The sequence below is a fragment of the Biomphalaria glabrata genome, chromosome 18 (genome assembly GCF_947242115.1).
Source record: "Biomphalaria glabrata chromosome 18, xgBioGlab47.1, whole genome shotgun sequence".
Taxonomy (NCBI): Eukaryota; Metazoa; Mollusca; class Gastropoda; family Planorbidae; genus Biomphalaria; species Biomphalaria glabrata.
The window spans coordinates 2288486-2305407 of NC_074728.1; the positions used below are offsets into that span (position 1 = coordinate 2288486).

The 16922-nt window shown below is 35.4% G+C and overlaps 2 protein-coding genes across 3 annotated transcripts in view; one reads left to right on the plus strand and one right to left on the minus strand.

Annotated features, from left to right (window-relative positions):
* LOC129923984 (heat shock 70 kDa protein-like) overlaps positions 1–3157 on the plus strand; it is a 29303-nt gene extending 26146 nt beyond the window's left edge. For both annotated transcript variants that reach the window (XM_056017469.1, XM_056017468.1), the window contains one exon: positions 405–3157. In XM_056017469.1, the coding sequence (XP_055873444.1) occupies positions 405–2255 (1851 nt within the window). In that variant the 3' untranslated portion in view covers positions 2256–3157. The remainder of the gene's footprint in view (positions 1–404) is intronic.
* Positions 3158–6602: 3445 nt separating this feature from the next.
* Positions 6603–13587, minus strand: LOC129923883 (heat shock 70 kDa protein II-like). Its single transcript, XM_056016696.1, has 2 exons — positions 13500–13587; positions 6603–10064 (listed from the first exon to the last, which is right to left on the minus strand). The coding sequence occupies exon 2, from the start codon at positions 10062–10064 to the stop codon at positions 8244–8246; it is 1821 nt and encodes a 606-aa protein (XP_055872671.1). The 5' UTR covers positions 13500–13587; the 3' UTR covers positions 6603–8243.
* Between the last annotated feature and the right edge of the window lie 3335 nt (positions 13588–16922).

A 16922-nucleotide genomic window follows, 5' to 3' on the forward strand; every position in this document is an offset into this window, starting at 1 on the left:
TGGAAAACGGGAGTTTGTGCTGTGATATGCGTGGATTAAACGCAGCTCAGCTCGAGTCAAAATTTTAACTCCATCCTCTTCATAGGTTGCCAAGCGCATATGCACATAAGGTACAATATTTTTCAGAAAATGTAACTTAGGTTCTACCGGGTTGTATCTCAATGTACGCTACTGATTCCGAACTGCATCGGATATGTGTCCTTCCTTTTAAACACAAGTTGCGTGGAGAAAGGGGACTGCTGTTTATGCGACAACGTTCCGACCATAAGTATTTCCCAGGATTTCACCTCGTAATCTACCAGATCAACCATGGTCGTTCTACGACTGAAGGTCATCATCAATGTAAGTTAATCTTAATATATCTCTAACTTGGGCTAACTTATATATGTCGTTCTATTTTTTAGATGAGTCCTACCGTAGCTGTTGGTATTGATCTCGGCACAACGTATTCCTGTGTTGCTGTATTACAAAACGGCAGAGTAGAAGTCATCCCAAATGAACTTGGTTACAGAGTAACACCGAGCTATGTTGCCTTTACTGACACTGAACGCCTAGTTGGAAATGCAGCGAAGAATCAGGCTGCAATGAACCCCAAAAATACCATTTTTGACGTTAAAAGAATTATTGGTCGAAAATTTATGGATGAGACAGTCCAAAAAGACATTCGCTTTTGGCCATTTAAAGTTCAGAATGTTAATAACCATATTAAAATAAAAGTGGAATACAAAGGTCGCACTAAATCATTTACCCCTGAAGAAATCAGCTCCATGGTCCTAATGAAAATGAAGGAAACAGCTGAGACATATTTAAATCAAAAAGTTAAAGATGTTGTTATAACAGTTCCAGCTTATTTTAATGAGTTGCAGAAACAAGCGACTAAAGATGCAGGAACAATAGCTGGTCTTAACGTATTAAGAATTATAAATGAACCAACTGCTGCAGCATTGGCTTATGGTCTGGACAAAGGAACTCAAATAAAGAAAAATATTTTGGTCTTTGACTTTGGAGGCGGTACATTGGACGTATCAATTGTAGCTATTTCTGAAGGATCAGAATATGAAGTCAAAGCGACCGCTGGTGACACACATTTAGGAGGGGCAGATTTGGATAACAAAATAGCTGCTCACTTTGTAGGGGAATTCAAAAGAGAGTATTCAGAAGATATAAGTGAAAGTCCTAGAGCTCTAAGACGAATGTTGACAGCTTGCGAGCAAGCCAAGATTATACTTTCCTGCAGGAATGAGACCTGCATAAATGTTGAAGCCTTATTCGAAGGTATTGATTTCTCTACTAAATTTACAAGAGCTAGATTTGAAGTAGTGTGCGCAGACCTACTATCCTCCATACTTAACCCAGTTGAACGGGCTCTAGCCGATGCGAAATTGGATAAAAGTGAAATCGATGAAGTAGTTCTTGCTGGAGGTTCTACTCGTATACCTAAAGTACAAAATCTGCTAAGTGAGTTTTTCGATGGAAAACAGTTAAATAAGTCCATCAACCCGGATGAAGCAATAGCTTATGGAGCTGCTCTACAGGCTGCAAAGTTAACAGGAAACATGGACAATTTGGTGAAAGATATCATTTTGAAAGACATTACACCTCTTTCCTTAGGTATTGAGGTTCAGGGGAAATTAATGTCTGAAATTGTTAAAAGAGGCACTACCATACCAACCAAATTAACAAAAACATTTACTACAGTTGAAGACTATCAAACAAGTATGGTTGTTAAAGTTTATGAGGGAGAACGTCCTATGATCAAAGACAATATTCTTTTAGGATCCTACAGGTTTACCGGAATTCTGCCAGCTCTTCGAGGTGTTGCTGAGTTGAATATAACTTTTGATATAAACGACGATGGAATCTTGAATGTCATTATGGAAGACCCAAGTACTCGTCAGTCTAATAAATTATTAATAAAAGATGAAATTAGTCGACTTAGCAAGGAAGAAATCGAAAGAATGCTGGCAGAAGCAGAGCTATTCAAAGAGGAAGATGAGAAAAATAAAAAACTGGCTGAAATCAGAAATAAATTGGAACATTTTACTTATGATGTTAAGCGAGCCGTTGGCGCAGCCGGCGATAAACTGTCAGAATTAGACCAGAAAAGCGTTTTAGAAGCTTGCGACAATGCTATTTTATGGTTAGAACGCAATACGCTTGCAGACATTGAAGAAATTCAATTTGAATTATCAGAACTTCAAATAATCAGCTCTTCGAAAATGGCTAATTTGTACAATCAAGGACAATATGAATAGGACAATATGAATAGACACTTATAAAATTTAAAAATATTAATTAAAAATTAAATGTTTTATTTTCTAAAAATGGCCACTTTTTACTGCATAATAACAGACATGGAAGCAATGTGATCTTTTCTAAAAATATTTTAAATAAATATAGATCTGTAAGAAATCATTCTCTTTTACTTGTCAATACATTTGAAAATGATGATGTCATAATGCTTGTACTTGTACTTGTCTTTGGATTAGAGGAAAGTTCGAAAAAATTGATCAAATCATTCACTTTTGTCCATTGTCTTTTCTATTGGTTAAAATCTCTTTCTACTATCGTATCGACTGTATTGTATCTAAAATATCTATATTTCTTAATAGTGAATGCTGATGAATATCTAATGATGTTGAAGGATTTTAAAAGGACAGCTTTCTGACAGGATTAAATGTTCAGGGATTCGCTGATTTTTCAAGGCAGTTTTCCACACTCTCTTGACTATTATTGAAGTACATTATTGTTTATTTTTTTAATGACATAACTACCAAATAAAGTAGATTTTTAAAAGGCATGGTTGCTTGGCTTCCGAACCAGGGGTCCGAGCTTCGAATCCTGGAGAGGACACGTATTTTTAATTTCGAGATCCTTAGGACGCCTCTAAGTCCACTCAGCTCTTGTGGGTACCTGACAGTAGTTAGGGAAAGGTAAGGGACTTGGTTATTATGCTGGCCACATGACACCCTCGTTAACCGTTTTCAACGGAAACTAATAATCTGTGCCATAGATTGCAAGGTCTTTTTTGTTGTTGTTGTTGTTGTTGTTTACGTTATGATGTTATTGATATATAAAACTAATTTATCAATATTTTCATATTATTGTTTTAAAAAAAAATCTACTTTTGCTTCTAATAAAGATTTTAGAAAATAAATTCTTGAATACTGTTTCTAAATTATTATTACTTTTATTCGTAAAGCTATTATGCATTAAAATTGCATTACATTTCAAATGCTAATATTACCAATAAAAAAGTCGTATCTAATTTTAGTCTTTATAACAGTCAATCTAGACTGAAACTGTTTGTCAAAAAATGTTTGATTATGAATGATAATTGATACAAGGCAATCAAAGCAAGCGTTACTTACTTCTTGAGATGCGCACAGTACTGATGTCAATTCATTCCTTTATTTTTATAAAAAAAACTTTGTTTTATGATTCTGTGTCAAGTTTAGTTATTTTACTGTTTCTCAAAATGTTACTAGTGACGCCTTATAAACCAAAAAATTATGTTAGCGACAACACTCCAGCTAAGCTGAGAGGTGAGATCAAACGTCTACTGGCTTTTTTAGTTTAAAAAAACTCATCCTCAACGCTTTAGGTTGATTCGGTGAGAATTTAGAGTCAACAAACTTAACGCCACTTGTTATGAGCAGATGAGACTCTTAATCATACATCAAACAGACTCGTGTATATATATATATATAGCATATAATGAGGACTTTAATATTGATACAACAATAATAATATGTCAAATTAGATCTCCATTTCTAAATCCTCTCTATCTTTTCCTTTCAACACGCGTTTGTACCATTCCACATTTACAGTATGCTGCGCACGTTACACCCACCTTGTTCGACAAGTTCGATGTATATCGAACGTTTTTTATCAACGATGATAGTTAACAATTTAAAATTCTAACTTCTCAATAAAATTTACTAAGAAATAAGAATCTTTACAAAGTATATATTAATTATACCAACATCTAAATTCTTCCCTTATGCCTGTACAAAGCCACTTTGTTCCAGCCGCTATCAAATACTTAACAAAACAAATCTATCTTGCTCTATACATAAAATTTTTTCTACACCCCTTTGTCTTAGTCTCATTGTTTCTTACTGCAACAACATGACATTGCATATGACTAACTCACCACACTCGTAATACCTTATATCTAATCAAAATGTACATATACTTCTTAGTACCATCAGGTCTATATAATGATTCTAGTCTTGACATTTCTTTTAGGTATTTCTACCACACTATTTTAATATTTTTCTTACCAGTATAATTTTGATATGACAATTATAATCAAATCAAAACAAAATATATTGTACAAATCTAAGTACCTACTTTCTACGAATTATACTCGTTTACATTTCCTATATAGATAGCCTTTACAAAACTCCTATAATGAAGTAACCTTAACACACACATATATATATGTATAAATAATGACATCCAATATATGACAAATATATTGGTTCAGTGTATATTACAACGATAATTTCCCTAACCATCTCAATATAATTCTTACATCATTTACATGCCAACCTTACCGTTTCCCTCCTTTGCAATGATCTCCCATTGTGATCCCACTACAGAATGCTCTAGCTGTACAGTTTTCTAGCCTGCTAATACCCCTCTCTTTTCTCATATACGCCTCTCCACTAGTGTACCTTAATTCCTTAACTCTGATTGACTGTTAACACTTTTTGATAGTACGCTCCCTTCTCCCACAATTAATGCGTAAGATGTATGGATTTGTACGTCTGTATGTGGGTTTATGTTGCTTTTCCCGTACCACTGATTGCTTACTTGATTTTGATTTTGACCCCTTCCAATTACATTTCTTCCCACATTATCTACTACTTCTTTCTTCCCATTATCTCTGCTACCCATGTCATCTGATTGGTGGGATCTAATGTCTTCTTCCACATCCCCATTTCTACATCGAGTAGACTTTATCCCATAATATTTCTTCCAATTCTCTATCTCCAACTCTAAACATATTTTCACCCCACCCCACGAATGTTCCTGATAGTTAGATCTATCTCATCTTGATCAACAACACAAACTTCCAATGTCCTGGTATAATACGGTGTTTCAATGTTAACTCTAGCAATCGGTAGTTGAAGAATCTTCCCATTAAACATAACACACTTTCTAGACTCGCCTGTATATTCATAGTCTTCCACTAAATTCTTATTCATTCCAATGATAGGGCTTCCTGTATCCCTAATGGTCTTGGCTGTCTTGATCCCGAAAAACCTCCAATGTTTAGCTCTCTACCTCTGAGTTCCTGTCTAAGTTCCTGTAAGGACAGTTGACTAAGTGTTTTCTTAGACGCCATCCAGTATGGAATCGTTCAATGTCTTGTAAACAGACCAATTGTTGTCACTTAGCCAAGTAACCTCAACGAAAGGATTACAAAATGAAACGTTTAATCATCAATTAGAAACTAGATCTAGAGCCAAACTAATCACACCTCAAACGTCCTTGTTTTCATTCCTTCTATGTTTCTCCATCGTGTCCTATGGTGCACAATATCGCGTCAAATGACAGTGCACAATGTAGAGTCATAACAATACCAATACAGACCATCGACACACTTCCCAGTGCCGCCCCAGGTCCTCAACACAGTTCATAGATAGCACACAGAATGTTCTCTCTAGTCAAGACAGCACAGACCTCAATAACTTGCAGATCACTGCAGCCGGATCTACAACAGTCCTTCTTCCTCTATAAACATGTCTTATACTTCTAGTGTTTTGTAGTGCTCAGATGCGCACCATCAGTGTAGCGCGGGAGAGGAGTTACAACAATATATATATATAATTATTTTAATACTAAGTCCGAAGTCCGAAGATTAATGAGGAATGCAGTATTTTACGTGACTACGCATCCCCAGTTGTGACCTACATATTTTGCCACAACTAGCGCAGGCATAACCATTGACCGCCGGTCGTCGATTTTGATATTTTTTTTGCCGTCTACATCTGACTTAGGCAGCGGATTTTCTATTGTGTATCCCGCGCCTTTTGTGACCTCCAATTGCCTCGTTCTGAAGGCGCATGCAACCAGTTTCTCACTTCTATGTCAGTTAAAGCAAGGGGGTGACTAAGCTGGTCTTTAAATCATTTCGGAGGGGCACATCTGTTACGCCCGCCATCTTTCAGCTCAACAAAAAAGACTGCTTTTGGCTTACGTTCGTCCCCATACGGGATACGTACTCTGCCCTGCGTAACGCTGGTAGTGCGGTATTTCTATGATGGAGCTTAAGCATCTTTGTTGAAAGCATTGAAGTAGTTCGAGTTGATTTATGTATAGTACCCATGTCTCTAATACATATAGATTAACATTTAAAAAAAGAAAACTTAAATAAAAACTACCTATCTTATGGTATACAGAAAGTTCACATTTGACTAGAGTCCTATCATTATAAAATCACTAAATTACCAGACATTCCAGGACAGGAGACATTATGGTAAAGTAGCAACAGTGCTGAAAAAACACTTAACCATAACTTACAAATAAAAAAAAATCTAATAAAATAAATTCACACATATAAATGAAGATATTTTTATTCCATACGTTACTGCAAAATGAAAGTGTTTTTTTTCCGTAGTTATTAAAAACAATATAATCACTCTTACAGGATGCCCTTATGTTTATAAAAGAGGAATCAGATTGGCTGTAATAGAAGAACTAGATCAGTAGAAATTATAATGCAATATTGAAGCGTTTCAAAAGCTTTACAAAGCTTATATCAACACTGTCTGTCTGTTTGTATGGTCGAAAGTTTCTCCAACACCCATATTTCGAATCAAGCTGAAATTTAGCAAAAATATTTCTTTTACCTGACAACACAAGAATCAATAAAAATTATTAAGCAATTAGTTAATTGACTATTAGATCTAGTAATTAATTATTTTGTTTGGTATCTTGAACAAGGAAAAGAAATCTTACTTGACAGATTTATTATGTCTAGGTGTATTGTGAAAGGAAAAGGGAGGAAGTTTTTTTATTTCCTTTTCATATGAGAAAAAGTTTTATTGAGACCCTGATGACGCCATTCTTCATAAATTTCTCACTGTGAAAAGGTTTGTAAAAAGGTTTAAGGCTAGATCAGGTCCCTTCCTCATGTCATGGTCTGTGAAATCTTAGGTTTCCATATATTGTTTATTCTTCATTTTTATTAACGTTTTTTTTTTTTAGCTTCATAAGGTTATGGTTTCACACTGTCGTTTATTATTTCTGATTTATTTTATAAATGGGGGATTGCTGGTACCGGTACAATCAATATGGAGATATGTTACTGTCTAGAGTAAACTTTCATTATCTTAAATTCTATTTCTACTATATTTATAACCTAGATATATATTCTAGAAGTAGATCTATACTGATTCAAATTCAAGTTGAATATTTATGATTATATAGATTACAGATTATAACTAGATTTTATAGATCTCTGACTACTGTGACATCGTCAATGGCATGTGTAAAATCAATTTTTCAAAGCAATTATAATTAATGGACTTCATCTAAAACAGGTTCATGCGATTTTTTATATTTATAAGCTAAGTATTATTTTGGATCAATGTCTGATAAAAGAAATCAGGTATAAACATCAGGAGAAAACACGTCACCTTAACTCAAGAAGCATTTGTAGAACAGACACAAAGTAGAGCAGTGAGATTCATAACAAATATTCACATCTGACTAGAGTAACACCTTTAGTAAAATCAATAAATTTAGAAAGTCTTTAAGAGAGAAGACTCAAAAGTAAAGTAGCAATTATACATAAAACAATGAACCATAATCTTCAAATACAAAAACAAAATTTAATAAAATACTCAGAAAGACAAAAAGACAAAGGCACAATACTCGTTCCATATGCAAGGACAAAGTTGTACAAAAGCTCCTTCTTCCCTATTACCATTAGTGCTGCCTGAGCCAGCCAAGAAAACCTATGACTTAGCAGAATTTAAGTCATTGTTTAGCATGCATAACTAGATGCATAACGCGTAGAACGTAGAAACTTCTTTTGGAAGTAACTTGTGTATTTTATAAGATATGGCATGTCTGTAGCAATATGATCCTCCGACAGGTGACAAGAATCATTTTAGGTTGGTTTATGTTCTTACTACCGTTATCATTATTAATGTTAGTTGTAGTTTTTTTTTAAGCTACTGGATTGTATTGATGTTTGTTCTAAATTACTATTATAAGAATTACGATTACAACTTAGACACTTTGACAGTTTCCTTTGATAATAATTCATTACCTTTTTGGAGACTCTTTAATTGACGTTCTATTTCTTTTTCTTTAGCATTAGAGTTAGTGTCCAGCCAAGACTGAACCTTATTATAATATCTAGTTAAACTGGTATGCCTTTCTGGTTGCATTTTATGGCGAGCAGCATCTAAGTCTCGTTTAAAACTATAAGCACACTTTTGCAAATGTATTTTAGCTTCAATTTGTTCTTTAATTTGATATTCTTCTAACTTATATTTTTCTAACTTACACAACATTTGTTCCAGATCTTTTTTGCTAAATCTACATCTTTCATTCCTTATTTCAGAATGTTGATAATCGCTTGTTTTGGTATCAAAAGCATAGACGTTGAAAATTCCATTACAATCAATAACAAAAGCTATAGGTACTATGAGCTTAAACATAGGTTTGGGCTGAGTTCCATTCAATGTAACTGATCCTAACTCTACACGGTTAAACCTCGAAGACTGAAAAAAATTAATATGAATTTTTTTTGTGTCATGAGTTGTTGGAATCTCCCAATCTACATTTTGAGAAATATTTGAGCCTTTTTCATACAAACGTAAGACGCATCCTCTTTCGTCAACACCTACCAAATCATAAGGAATAATGTCAGAAACGTGTACTTTGTCTCTAGAAAGAGTTTCAGCTTGTAGAGCTGCCCCATAAGCTACAGCCTCGTCTGCATTAAGAGATTTGTTTAACTGTTTGCCTCCGAAAGAATCACTCAGCAGTTGTTGTACTCTAGGTATACGAGTGGATCCTCCTACAAGAACTATTTCATCAATTTGGCTTTTATCAAGACGGGCATCATGAAGTGCTCTTTGGACCGGAAGAAGTATAGATGTCAACAAATCATCACAAACCTCTTCAAATTTCGCTCTTGTAATTGTAGTGCAAAAATCAATACCGTCAAATAATGAGTCAACAGTGATGGAAGTTTCTTTATTGCTCGACAGTATGATCTTGGCTTTTTCCCAAGCTATAAAGAGACGTCTAATGGATTTCATGCTATAACTCATATCTTTCTGATGTTTTTTGTTAAACAATTCCATTAAATACAGTACCATTAATCTGTTTATATCTGTTCCACCTAGATTATCACCAGCAGTTGCTTTGACTTCTACCTCCATTTTTGAACTAACTCGAATGTTGACTATCGATACGTCCAATTTACAGCTTCCAAAGTCAAAAATTAAAATAGTTTTTTGTTCTCCTACATCTTTGGTCCATCCAAAAGTTAACGCCGCTGCTGTCGGCTCATTGATAAGTTTTAAAACGTTCAAACCTGCAATTTTCCCAGCATTTAAAGTCGCTACTCTCTGTAGGTCATTGAAATTAGCAGGGACACTGATGACGACATCTTTTATTTTCTGTCCAACATGAGCTTCAGCTGTTTCCTTTAATGTTGTGAGAACCATTGCACTTATTTCTTCTGGAGCGAACAATTCCTCCTTCTTTTTGTATTTCGCTTTAACTTTTAACTTGCCTTTAATTTCTTTGATTTCGAATGGCCAAAATATTTTATTTTTCTGAACTATTTCATCATCAATTTGTCGACCAATGATTTGTTTCACATCAAAGATTGTATCACAAAGGTTCATAATAGCCTGACTTTGGGCATCAGACCCATAGAGACGCACTGTCTCTGTAAAGGAAACATAATTCGGTGTTAGTCTACTGCTCAATTCATTTTCAACGACCTCGACTTTTCCATTTTGTACAACAGCTATGCAACAATTTGTTGTCCCAAGGTCAATGCCAACTGCCACTTTCTGGTTCATCTAAATTGAGAAAAAAAAATATAAAAGTAAATCTAAATGAAGTTTTTAAACAAGACTCTATGCATTTTATATCAAGATTCCAATCACATTTTATAAAACAAGATTCGAAGACCCGTGTTTTAGTACTACTTTTAAATGATGAACTATTCTCTTGTTAGAAACTTGACCAAATGGAAGTTTTTTTTCCCATGCCATGAGTGACAACGAGAGAGAGAGAGAGATCGAAATGCATTAGGATAACAAACTCGAGTAAAAAAAACATTTTCATCTACACCCCTCCCTGTCCCAAAAAGTAAATGGATTGTGTGTCTGACTGATTCTAACAAACTGGTCAGTGTAAGGCTAGCTTAGGCTACGTGTAGTCCGTCATGACAAGACGACCAAGCGATAGTGTTTGTGGTCTGTTAAGTGGTCAGGCGAGAAAATACAGTCATGGTAAGTCAAGCATGTAGATCTACTCCTAACGTATTTTTTCTTTGCTTACAAGATTTAAATCTAACTTCACAGACGTATATCTAAAGAAACTACATCCTAAAAATAGACTCTCAGCCAATAAATAAAGAAGAAAATCCAACATATCTTGATGTAAAACTAGACCAAAGACTGTCTCTAAAACACTTTATGGCAGATTTAAAAGAAAAGGCATCGCAAAGATTAAACATAATAAAACACCTAGCAGGAACATCCTGTGAAGCTGAAAAGAAAACCTTAAGACAGTTATACACTGGATATGTCAGATCTGTAATGGATAACTGTCTCTCCATACAAGTAGCTGCCAACAAAACCTATCAATCATCATTAGATACAATCCAAAACCAAGCCTTGAGGCTAATTAGTGGAGGTATGAGAACTACTCCCTCAGCAGCCTGTGAAATAGACTCCAATATTGAACCTCTTAAGTTAAGGCGCAACAGAGCAGCATTAGAAGCTATTCAGAGATACAGAAGGTTGGAGGACGATCATCCAAATAAATTACTAACTCAGAGAAATAGGAAAAACAACCAAAAAAAGCAAAGGACTCTGATCCAACTTACTGACGAACTAGCCCTAAAACACCACCTACCCAATAACAGAGAAAAAATTACCAGGTTTTCAAACATTACACCCGGACTAAACTACAAACAACCAACCATCAAAACACATTTACTAAATAACACCTTAACAAAAGAATCAAATCCACTGGAGCTCAAAGTAGGTACGCTTGAAACAATTGAAAGCTATCAAAAAACAGCTATCCATATTTATACAGACGGAACGGCTTTCAAAGCTACCATCAATGCTGGTCTTGGCGCCTTCCTGGTCTTCCCTAAAAATAAACACTTTGAGATAAGTGCACCCTGTGGCGATTACTGCTTAAACTTCCAAGCCGAAATTGAGGCAATTACCATAGCACTACCGACAGTGGAAAACAAATTATATGAAGGAGTGCAACCACCATCAGATATTGTTGTCTTTACAGACTCCCAATCTACTCTGCAAGCACTTAACAGCAGCACCTCAAACAGCCCAAGAGAGTTGACAACACTCATTGTGATAATCCATCAGATGATATCAAAATTAAATATCAATATCACACTACAGTGGATCCCTGGACACATTGGCATCATGGGAAATGAAAAGGCAGATAAGCTATCAAAAGCAGGTTCATCTATGGAACAACCAGATAGACCTGTTCACTACCTCACCCTAAGGTCAATGTTAGTCAACAATCACAAAGAGGAGTGGCTCAACCAATGAGCATCAGGAAACACAGGCAGAGCCATGTACAGAGAAATGACTACGCCTAACAAACTGGACAGTATTAACTTCCTCCCCCGCAAAGAACAATCTACAATCTTCCAACTAAGAACAGGACACACACCACTATTAAATTACCACCTGAACAAAATAAACTCCACACAACTCCCCCTTTGCAGACACTGCGCCCACCCCTTCGAAACCGTAAACCATATCCTCTTTGAATGCCCCTCCCTAATCCACCTTAGCAGACCCTACTTCCACTACAGCCCAACATAACCAACACTCTGTACAGCAGTGCTGAACAACTGAAGAAAACAGCACACTTTTTTTCCTTAGCTCAGTCTGCAAAAGAGCTCTCAGCTCAGCAGCAATAAAGCTGGCTAGAAGAAGAAGAAGAAGAATGTCTATTTTGTTTATGAGATTATAAACTTTAGTGAATGGTTTTTCGTTATAAAGTAAGTCAACAGGTGAAATTAATAGGTTTGTATGACGTCACATAGAAACCCGGTGAAAATCTGACCGTTTTGGATGCGCAGAAAAATCACTTTAAAAAAAATCAATTACCAAGTTATTATTGAAAATAAAATAAAAAGAATAATATATTCATTTTCTGTAAATCAAAACACTTATTATATCAGAAATTGTCAAAACCATCAAAGTTTCCCTTTATGTATTGAAATACAATTATACATATTAAAACGTCTGCCAATACAATACATCAACGCCGACCACGCATTTGTCCCGCACACGTTTCTATGTAAGGAAGGAGGATTTAGCTGTTAATAAAAACTAACTTATCACTTTCAGAGCTTGCGATCTATAGGGCAGATGATGTAAAGGCCATCAGTTTCTATGGCCGACGGTTAACGAGGGTATTAAATGACCAACACAACACCAACTTTCCTTTTCTTTTAAAAGTTTAAAGTACTCACTAGAATTCTCTAAAATCAAAATTGCAGTCTCCAAGAGCTTAGCTGACTTGATCATATTGTAAGAAATGACTCACTATCAAAGCGAAACAAAACAATGTCTTCAATGTACAATGAAGGAACGATAACAAAATGTACATAGAAAAGCTGGAAAACATAAAAGAATGGACCAGCCCCTCTCTTGATGTCCTGCTAAAAACAGCTGCTGACCTGGAGAAGTGGAGGGATTTGGTTGCACAAACTGTCAGAGCACCCTTACGACTTAATAGAAAGGACAGATGAGATGTGACTTCAACTAGATCTGAACTCTCAGTTCAGGACGCAATCGCCTTACCACTCTGCCAGTGAGCAACCACGCCCTGGTTTAAAAGTACTGATATTCTTGCTATCCTCTTATCCGCATTGCTTCTCAAGCAGATAGCCCATGGGTGGGCCTATAGGCCCACCTATGAGTTCGTGTGAAAACATTGCAAACGTCATATGATTTTTATTCAATTATTAACAATATGCGTACGATTCTTAATCGAAACAACCGCCAGAGTTAAATTATATTTCTAGAAGGTCGTAATTATCTTATCTTTTGAAGAAACGTCTCTAATTAATAAGATAATATTAGAAAATCTGTCAGATTGCTATGTGGCTAGCATAACAAACAACCTTTAACTGAGTCTTTAGAAACGTGACGCACCCGTTAGAGACAGAAACTGAAACTTTAAATAAAATTAATAGAAATAAATAGGTTAGTGTCATCTAATAAAATACTTACTTTTCCAAAACGATGTTTTAAACGTAAAAGGACTTCTATATCTATGTTGTTTTAGTGTGTGCCTGCCTATGTTTCTTTTCTATTGTGCAAAATGGTATGTGACACTTTTTCAAGAACAGAAACAGTGTTTTAAAAACAGTTTCACTTTCGAATTCAAAAACTATTAATAGCCAATCACACCATTACTGTAAACACTTCGTTAGTTAAGTAGACCTAAATTCATACCTTTTCTTTAGGATGTTAGTATGGATATAAGCATTGAGGACTAGTACATTTTGATAAGTCTTGGATCTAGTGCAGGGCTTCTCAAACGTTTACTAGTGATGTACTCCATCAAGCAGTTTGCAGCGTAGGTTTAAACAGCATTTTAAGCGTATAAAACGTTTTTGTTGAAGGTGCCTCTAGCGAAAGCAGAAAGAAAGATCCTACTAAAATTTAAAAAAACGATCTCAATGAATCTAGTTATATAAATTCTACTCGTATCTTTGTGGGAACTGGGTGGGTTCTAAAACATTGGCACGGATCTCGAAAACGGCTGTAACAATTTTCCTAGAAATTAAACACTTGGTGTATATCGTTGAGAAAAGAATGACTAGCTCGTTAGTTACACCGGGGAAACCCCTAGTTTCAACGTTAAAATCCTTTGAAGTAAAAAAAAAAGAAAGAAAGGACTATAAATTTGGCTAGAGAACTATCTTGAACAGACTATTATCTCAGGGTACTTCCGCATTCATAATAAATTAATGTTCATGAACATTTTGCTTAACGTCTCTTAAGTCTAGCTCACTTAAAATTATGTAAGGCAAGACGAAATAAAATTAACTCTTTCTCTCCGTAATTATTTACCACATTCTGAAGGAATCAACGTTTGTATCGTCGGTTAGGAGAGTTTAAAAATTTAGATATTCCTATTCATGTTTATTTTTGTTTTGTTTATGGCTTAAACAGCGAGATAGCTGTGGCAATACCGCAGTTATTATCCTTGTTTCTCGACATCATTGTCAGGAGGGTTTGTCCCCGGGGCTCCTCTAGGGTACGATGTACTTCGTCGGGCTCCCCACCTGGACAGTGTTTATTAACTTTCTGCCGGGGTTATAATTTAGCCTTGGCTCGTCTGCCTGGGCACCCCTAACAGTCTAGCAATCAGTTCATGCCATGAATATCCAGAAACGAATAACCCAAATATTAACGTATACTAGTGAAGAGCAATATTGCATTTAACAACAAGGGTTTAATGGGTTAATGATATATATGATATTATGAGGCATACAATACGAATGAATATCAATAGCATTTACAAAGCAATTACCAATTACATGCAGAGGAACTATAGCACACTTTAATCTCAGTGCCATAGTCGATCAGGGCTCACAACGCCAAACCCAATGCCACGGGCAATAGTCAAATACCAAGCCCACAACTCAGACTCGACTCCAGCAGAGTCCCAAGCCTGCGTCCCTAGATACGAAAAATACACACTCCTTTGATACCGCCATTCTCACGATTATAAGAGAAACGATTTTAGATCTACGACATTTAGAAGCTAGTAAAACAAACTAACTTACCCAATACTGGGGAAGGACACCACACAGAGAACTCAATCTCAAGGCACACCAAGAGAACATTGACACCAATATCCTTAGGAACAGAACTAATAAAACCTTATGGTGCTAAAAAGAAAATACCAAACACGACAATCATGATGTAGCCTTGAAGACCACAAAACGTATTTTATTTAATAAGAAAGTTAATAGCCTTAATGTGCAGTACATAGCTGTAAATGTTCAGTTATTTTAAGGACATTTCTTTGTAACGTGTTTATTGTGCAGCTTATTCAATCTTTGAAATCGAAGACATAGCTTTGTGAGAATTTTAATAATAATAAAAAAATAGTCACAGCCGTGAGAATTAAAACTTCTAAAACAAGCAAAATAGAAAATATCTTTAAAAAAAAACAAAGCTTGTCTAAGGGGACAAGCTATATCTCTCAATAATGTAGACGTTATTTACCTTATTTAAAAAAAATCCTAAACGACTAATTGGTTTATTTTTTTTATTGATTCATGTTTTGTTAAGAACAATACATTACTTTTCAAAGTTTCAATTTGATCCGAGCATTGCTGTGGGACAAATAAGGTGTTAAGTTATCAAAGGGCATGCAACTCTACATATTTAAACACATATGTAAATATTGAGGGATTAATTACCCTAGTTGAATACTTCATAAAAAAAACAAAACAAGATGATTACGTCCTACGCGTCATGCATAGTGTCAAGCATGTTAAGCAATGACTTAAATTCCACCAAGTCGTTGGGTTTTCTGGCTCAGGCAACCCATTTCATGCTCTAATAGCACTAGGGTAAATATTGGTTTGACGTAGTATAGATATTACACTCAAACTGGTGACCAAAATGCAACGTATAGGTGTGGGCGTTAGAAACATGTATTGCTATCAATGTGTCGCGAATGATGGGTTCGAATGTCCTGGAGCTACAGTTAACGCGTAACAAACATAAAGAGTATAGATTGACTTGAGTCCATCTTTAGCTTATAAATATCGTTTATTAAATGTCAATAAATGATAATAATATACTGGAACTTCAAACATTCAGTTACATGTCACTGGTTTGATGAGAAATGACGTGACATACTTCACAGTAGTTATAAAACTAATAATCCAAGATAAGTTACAGCTACATCCGCATCTCAGCGGGCACAAAATATCATAATTCCTCTAGAATACTAAATAACGTCCGCATCACAGCGGGTAACAAATCCACTTCTTTAACACGTATCCAGATCTAAGTCCAGAAAACAACTACTAAAAATATATGTACTGTCTCAATCCCAGAGACGACACAACTGACTAAAAGTGAATTTAGTCATTCTTACTTCCACTTTCTATGTCCGAGTTTTCTCGTGTCTTTTCACCGCCTTGACCCGAGGGGAACATATAACAGGCAATGTCAAGCGAGACTCTGACAACTAGGGAAGTAGGAACATTTGTAAAAATTTGTTCTAGCATATGAAACAAAGAATGAGCCTTTATCTTTGTGTCTTTCCTGTTGGTAACAAACAAAATTATAATTAACTGTAATTATTTTACTAATAGGTTGATGTTTATCATATATTATCTATGCCAATGAAAAACTGTCCAAAGTTTCAACTAGATCCAGAATGGGTGTGGGAGAAATAGCGTGTACGTACTTTTTACCAGACAGACAGACAGAGTGAGTTGATAAAAGTTGTTATTTCTATGCCATTTTATATCTTTCGTAAAAGTCAATAAAAAATGTAATTGAATCTGAACTGCTCATAGCCAGTGGACACTTTCACGTCTGCTGTTACTGTTTTGCTATGTTATACACATTTGAGACCAAAAGAACATCCACTGCCAAGGAGAGACAAAAAGAGAATCTAAA